Genomic DNA, 7,797 nt, shown 5'->3' with positions numbered 1-7,797 from the left:
CTCGGCGCTTCCATCCAATGAGAACGTTCGTCTTCTTCTTCTACAACTTAATAAGCGCATCAACAGTTTTATCGCCACCAATCGTTCAGAAAGTGTATTACAGAGACCAGTTTGGTCGTTTTAATTCCAGTAATGTGTTTTTGATACTATCTTTATCTTTCCCATCTTTAAATGCCAAAGTATTTGAATATAAACTGTACTTTAAAACAAACAGAGTATTTAAATCAAGTCATTAATCCTATTCATTTCCAGATTTTGGTCAGGTGTTCCCCTCTCTTGTAAGAAACAAGCTTTGATAATGACATGTTTTCTGTTATGGACAATAAACCCTTTTTCATGGCTGACCTTTTTTAAATCTCACAGCAGGAAATGTATAGGTGCAATTAACAATAATAACGGCTGAATTTCTTGCATTCCTGACTTGACCGAAACTGTGAAAATGAAACACTTGGTGTTCTTGTTTTAGCTCTAGAAATCAGACAACAGTGAAGTAATCCTTAGAAGGGAAATGAGGTATTGCAACAGCACTAGAGAAAAAACTAGACAAAGACACAAAAGGATATAAATGGAACAAAAAAATATATTACGAAAGGAGGGTACACCGTAATTAAAATTACATTTTTAAACACAGGACTTTAACATAAGCAGAAAAAGATTTACAATAAACCAAATATTATAGAATTCAATACCCTAAAACAGTGTATATAAGTAGGCTCTATGTGCATTAATGTAGTTTATGTGCAAAAAATTAAAATGTCAACTATGTAATTTTCCTTAACAACAAAACATTTACGCATCAGCTGATTAAGTAAGTGGGATGGGTAGACAGATAGGACTGTGTGAGTGATTTTCCTTTCCTTTACTCATTTGTTCTCATTAGTTTTTATTAAATCTTTTTATTTCTTACTTTACATTTTCAGTAGATGACAATTCTGTTAACACTTGTTTGTGCTGTTCTGTAAGAATGTGATGTTTAACAGAGCAGATCTATTGTTAATGTTACTAATGACACCTGTGCTCTTCCTGCAGTGAAATGTCTGATATGACAAGGTGTTTTCTCTCATGAGCATAATACACTTATCTCACTTATGTAATAAATAGTTTAAAAATACATTACAGTTTCAGCTGCAATCTTTCTCCCTGCATAGGAACTTTAAACTCCGCCTGTGGATAAGTTTGTGCTCGACATGCTGCCGCTGCCGTTACAAATCCATTTGAAGCGGCTGATGGGTGCGATCAAATAAAATATGAGGATCTGTGCTTGTATGAGTTGTATTGACACAAGAAGAAATGGTGGGAAACCTCTTTTATCAAACCTTTTCATCTTTTATATAAAACAAGGAGCACGGATGTAGGTCACAGGCCCACACTCAAAGAGACAGAAATGGTTCAATATATGGAGATTACGAGAGAGATAGACCACAGATGACATAGTGCACGGTTGTGAAATGCTTTGGACATAAAGAAATGCATGTACAATATATACAATAGCTGTAAGTTACATACACTATGCATTACAATCAGTATAAATGAGTATGAAGTCTAATGTGACATGTGTCTTCTCCACAGTAAGCTCAGAGGATCTCCACGTAGATCGCCGTCTCTGCATCGCCTGCATCACTCTGCACCTCTCTTGTGCGTCTCACTCCCAAACCCGCTCGTCTGTCTATTCCTCCATCCTCACCTCCGCCTCTTCTTCTCTCTCCACCTCTTCGGCCCATTGGACGCATCTGGAAAAAAAAGAGACAGATGTTGCTAATCCTCAAATTTGGGAATGAGGGATTTTTGTCTATGCAATGCCCTCTGTTGCCAAGGACATACCCTTCACTCACAGATCGGGATAATCAAATACCTGCTTAGCATGAACAAAAAGAGGCGTGCAGTTCTGGTACACGAGCTGGTAGCTGCCGTTGGTGTAGATATGAGTCACTTCTGTGCAGTTAATGTAGAGGGGCGTCCGGTCCTGATAAATCCCCAGTCCTCCAGGGTACACAGCTGGGCGTCTCCTCAGGACATGTCTGAGAGGAGCAGAGCAGGGACGTGAACCTCACCTCATGAGCAAGTGTGACAAATTATGTGAGCATTAAAAAGGCAGAACTGCTTCACATACTTTCCAGCTCTCTTTCGGCAGCAGTAGAAAAGGAGAGACAGAAGGAATATGACCAGGCAGATGGCCGCAGCAGGTATCACCAACCACAACAAAGGTACCGTCTCTGTGCACAGATAAAAAGAGCAGCCATGGACCAGCAGTGCAAAGATTATGGATTTTTGTAAATATATGCATTTTTTTAATTTGATGCTATCAACAGGTTTCAAACAAGTTTATACAGGGGCAACACACGACTGGGGAAGTTGTGGAATACTCATGAAACACCTGTAGACAGGTAGACAGGTTAATTGGTAACAGGTGATGGTATCATGATTGGGTATGAAAGGGGCATCCTTGAAAGGCTCAGGCGTCCACAAGCAAGGATGAGGCGACGTTCACCTCTTTGTGAAACACATTTAACCAGATTATCAAGGATGTCACTAAAACTGTTGTCAGTAAACACAGTTCTTTCTAAAATGACTACATTCTGTGTTTATTTTTGATTTACCCAACATTTTTTAAATTGGGTTTGTAATAATCACACTTTTCCCTCCCTGCCATGACTGGAACAACGTGGATTACAGTTTAAGTCGAGGCCTTTCAGACATATTGCTTGTCTCTTGGCTTCATATATTCCATAATATGATCTTTAAAAGCTTTTAAAATATAACACATGGTTCTGGTTCTAAGCACTGCAATGTGAAGAAATATAAATGGACTAAAGTGATGACAAGGCAGAGTTCAGTAGGCGTACAACAACATCAGGTTTACTTTGCAGCATTTCCTGATTCATTCTTCAGCTTATTCTCTTCCAGCTGCAGGCATGTTGCACAGATGTTTCAGCTTCACCCTACATCAGAGTGACAGAAAATCAAGAGGCAGCGTTATTGTCCTTTTTAGTGCTTTAAACACACCTTCTCCTCCCTGCAGCAGCATCAGGGAGTCATTTCCCAGTGCGTTGAAAGCAAAGCAGATCACCGTCTGGGGTTCGTCCATGCGGCCCCTCAGAGTAGCTGTCAGCATGCCAGGCTCAGATGTTACCGACACGTTGATATCACGAGGCGGAACGGTCCCGTTTACGCTCCAGGTGACTGCTGGTTTGGGGTTGGAGTCGACTGAACAGCGACACAGCACCTCTGAATCCTCCAACACACACGAGGAGGAGAGTGGGAGGATGGCCGGTTTATCTGCATGAGACAGAGGGCACATTCAAACTTTGCCAATAAACTCTTGAACTCAGTACACTTAATATTCTTTATCTTCTTTAAATCATAAATGACTTTTGAATCATATAATATAGTTTCACCATCAGTCCTTCAGCTATACAAAACAAAGGGTGTAGGGATGAATAGTGTTGTATATTATACAGATGGTAAAGTCCCTTGAGATAAGCTCGTGATGTTGTACCACACAAATAAAAGTGAAGAGAGAGGGGCAGTGTGAAAAATGAAGGAAAGATTTATATGATTGTAATCTTGAAATGGAGAGTTTCTTTGTTTAATCTTTCTCTTTCAGGGGAGTTTGGTATTGGACTATTGCTTGGCCAGGACCAGTAACTTCCTAGTTAGTTAAGCCAACTAATTGTTTGGAGTAGCTTCATATTTACTGTACAGACACCAAACAAAGGATCGACTCGTCAAGAAAATGATTGACAGACGAATGGATAATGACAATAATTGCTAGTTGCAGCTCTGGTCAGTAAACTGTGACATCACTGTTGGATGTGAGATGTAACAGAGAACACTACAGCTGAAACAACGCTGACACTTTCAACAGGAAAGATCAGTGAAACGCTGCTTTAATTGCCCGGTGTCTCTCTGACAGCCTTCAGAATCAATCATAAGCAGCTGACGCTGATGGTCAAATATCCCAAATGTGTGTGCAGTCATTGGAGGTAAGTCTACAGGAAGCAGGATTACATTGTATGTTCAGCCGCGTGGGACGTGACTCTCCTCGACCAATCAGGTTCTGTGCTGTGCAGCGGACCTTCATGTCTCGGGTCACGTTGAACACCCGGATTGAGTGTGTGCGCTGGTGGAGGTGCACCGTGCGGCCGTGTTGACTGTAGGACCAGCGGTACTCGGACGCCGGCGGGTCAGCTTTACATGTGCAGACCAACAAGGCACTGCCCCCCTCCTGCACCATCAGGGACTGGACCTGGACCATCACATCTTTTGGGGAAACTAGAGAGCATAAAAAAAAAAAATCAATAAAAAAAAGGATTTCAGATTAAACTGAGCCAATTAACTCAAAGATACGTGTCAAAACTCTGCTCACATGTCACATGCAGATCCCTCGAAGTGGCCAGTGCCTTTCTTCCTGGGTGGCTGACTTCACATCTGAGCCTTGGTTTTACCTTGTGTGACACAGTGAAGGACACAGAGACCAGCAACATCGGCCTGTGGGGCTCTGGGTGGAGTGTCTGCACCGCCCCAGGCTCAGTGACGTTCAGCTGGGCTCCTCGCTCCCAGATCCACTGCAGGGCTGGAGGTCTGGAGGGGCAGTAATAACTGACAGAGCAGTTCAGGGTGACCAGCTGTCCCTCTGTGGCTGCCAACATGCCGCTGATGACAGGAGCCTCAGGAGTGTCTGTCAGTGAGATAAACCTCCATCATTACTCTGTTTTTCTACTGACGTGAGAAAGAAAACAACATTTAACATTTCCACATTAAAATCTAAAAATGACTGGACCTCTGTCAGATATTTTGTTGAGTTTTATTATTATCCTAAATGTTTCCAACAATGTTCAAACCCAGAGAAATCTGTTATTTACTGAAGGTAACGGTGCATTTCATTTGGTCTCCTGTCGCTATAACTCCTGGGGAAACATCACATGATGGGTCAGAGAATGAGGAAGGGAGTCAACAAATGTGACTAATATTTCAGACCTTTTAATACCTTATGAACCTGTGCACACTTTGGGATCCTCGGGCAGTGGTCTTTTGTCTTTTCCAGATTCCAGGCTGAAAACTAAAGGGGACAGAGCTTTTGCTATCAGGGAATGACCTGCCCGAGGAAATAAAGCAGTCCAAACCAGTGTCTTCTGTTAAATCTCTTCAAAAAACGTACTTTTAGTGGAAAGTACATCATGATTTTATCTGATTTGCATTATGATTTTATTAATTTGAATTAGTTGTTTATTATTTTCGATTTTTTTTTTGCTCCCCTTGTGAATTTTATCTTTGTGGTATTTTATTTCATTTTATCTATGTAAAGTACGTTGTTGATAAGTGCTCAAGAAATAAAGTTTATTGTTATTATTGTTATGTAAATAAAAATGTTGTACATTGTCTTATCAGTAAACATTTCTATCCGACTCATGTCAGAATGAACGATACTGGTTGTTTAACGATGAAGACAACAACTCCCATGATCCCAACGCTACTTCAAGACGTCTTTAAACTACATTTTTGTTTTCATTTTTTCATTTAGAGACTCTTACTAGGCAGTGTATTGACTCCCCCACTCACCTACAACATCCAAATTGAAGATCCTTGGCTTCCCCCAAAGTAAGTCATCACCTTTCTTCAGAGTGATCTCAAACACCCGTGAGTCATCCTGGCTGATCCTTTCGATCTTCACTGAGCAGTCTCCGTCTGCGATTTGCCCAAAGAGGGATGTCCGGCCTTGGAAATCCCTGCTTGCTTGATCTCTGTCCTCGCTGTTGAAAGCTGTGCTGCGGAGAGGGAAGAAGTGGCCGCCACCTCTGAACCTCAGCCGGACGTCCACCCTCTCCTTTCTGCCCCTGAGAGGATGAGTGGGAGGAGTGAAAGAGCAGGGAATCACCACACAGGAGCCCACAAGCGCTTGGACACGGTTAGGGACCGAGGGAACAGGAGAGGCAGCCTGGACGCCCCTCCACAAGGCTGCTGCTGTGATGGAGAACAGAAAGAATATACATGATCTGATGCAACTATGCCTCGTTCTTGGTTCAGGGTTATGTCACAGGAGACAGCTGGTTTCTTATCAAGTATCAAATATATAAGTATGTCTCATAATTGTGATGATCATGTCTCATGTGCTTGACATATTTTTTTCTTTTGTTTTAACTTGATCTCTATGAAGCCCAAGACTTTTCCCCCAGTGTGCACGGCCAATTAAAAAGTTTCTGTTCCAGCACTGACTTCTAATCATGGTGGTGTAGCTGAATTTATCCTTTGAGATCTACTAGAAAGGTCATCATGAAGAATAAATCTGACACAGTTTCAGAACCGCTGTGTTCGCTGCACTGTCTGCAAATACATAATATGACCCGGATAAATTTCGCAACAGATGTATATTTAGAAAAAGGGAAGAGGGCATCTGCACTTTTGGCTCTGGAAAATCTACAGCACTTTGTTTTTTTACTCAGTGGATATGATGTAGTAAATATTTTAATACCACAATTATCTTGATTTTTTGCATACTTTTGCATATATATTCACAGTTACTGACTTCACAGGGAAAATAAATGATCATATAATTAATAACGTAACAGAAATTATCCTTATTTGTGAATATAATGTAATCCTCCAGTACAGTACATTCTGCAGGATACATTCACAGAGAAACAAAAAAACAAAATCAATTTCTCCTTCTCTTATAGGAATAGATTAAGATAATAGTAATATCAGGGATAAGAAGTTATAATTTAACAAGGTTAACAAGATTGAATAATGAATAGCCCTGAAATCTATGGAGGAATCTGAAGTTAATGCATTTTTAAGAGTTAGAAATGATTAAATTACTCACCAAAAATTAGAGGACACACAAGAAAGACAGTGTCCACATGCATGACTGCAGCTCTGCTCTGCCGGCACAGACAGAGGGAAGGATGACCAGAGGAGCAAAGAAGGGGAAGTTGGAGTGTTTCATTGTTGTCCTGGTGGTATGACTTCACTTTGATGTATCCTCTTCCAAAATCTTCAATGTATCTATCCTTATTACATTCATTCATTACATAGCTCAAAATGTATTTTTTTAAAATGAGCACTGGTTAGTAGTTTTACAACCGTACACTTATTTGAACATGTCAAAGGATTCACATGCAAATTCAGGTGGTGGAAATAGGCATTGTTTGTTAAAGGAAAAGAAAGACCTCAGCAAGAATCTGTGAGACAACACATGACAGTGGTTGAGTCACCCTCATGCTGTTGACCATTTCCTCAAAGGCTTCAGCTAAATGTGCTCATCTCTGATTCCCGCTGTCTACACAGACCGTACTAACCAAACCTCTTACAGTGTGATAAAGGTGATGGTGATTAAAGTCCCAAAGAAAGGAGAATAAAGCAGATTAATGATTAATGTTTCTGCCTGACACTGATAATCCTGTGTCGATCATAAATGTCCGTCAGTGTGAGCAGGTCATGTATTTGTAAAAATATAAGACTGTAATTGTCTGTTTTAATTTTTCAGCATTGCATTGAATTTTGCAGTCACAATTTTTTTTTGAAAATGCATCAGAGTTTGATATTTTTCTTGGCATGTTCCTGAAAGATCAAACAAAACCGATGGATTGAGAGGCAGGGACAAAGACTTCAACTCCTTGAACCATGGACCCTTTGAAAAGCTGTTTGAATTGCTCAAGTCATTGCACTCCGCCTCCCTGCACCTTAAGACCGAACACAAACAGCTTCTCTGCCAACCCTCACAACTGTAATGGCAAAACGAGACGTGAGGGAAGGACACACAGAACATATCAATAAAACACGACTGTAAGGTAAGCATTA

At 40.8% G+C, this 7,797-nt stretch overlaps 1 protein-coding gene across 1 annotated transcript; it reads right to left on the bottom strand.

The window, feature by feature from the left end:
* Positions 1 to 1,240: 1,240 nt before the first annotated feature.
* On the bottom strand, positions 1,241 to 6,223 carry LOC141011497 (sialic acid-binding Ig-like lectin 5). Its single transcript, XM_073484658.1, has 8 exons — positions 6,214 to 6,223; positions 5,560 to 5,961; positions 4,367 to 4,678; positions 4,009 to 4,272; positions 3,004 to 3,276; positions 2,111 to 2,213; positions 1,853 to 2,018; positions 1,241 to 1,730 (listed from the first exon to the last, which is right to left on the bottom strand). Exons 1-8 carry the CDS (start codon positions 6,221 to 6,223, stop codon positions 1,575 to 1,577), a joined length of 1,686 nt encoding a protein of 561 aa, XP_073340759.1. The 3' UTR covers positions 1,241 to 1,574.
* Between the last annotated feature and the right edge of the window lie 1,574 nt (positions 6,224 to 7,797).

This window comes from Pagrus major, chromosome 17, assembly GCF_040436345.1.
Source record: "Pagrus major chromosome 17, Pma_NU_1.0".
Lineage (NCBI taxonomy): Eukaryota > Metazoa > Chordata > Actinopteri > Spariformes > Sparidae > Pagrus > Pagrus major.
The sequence above is the reverse complement of the archived record's forward strand: the minus strand, read 5'-3'. Positions and strand labels throughout refer to the sequence as shown.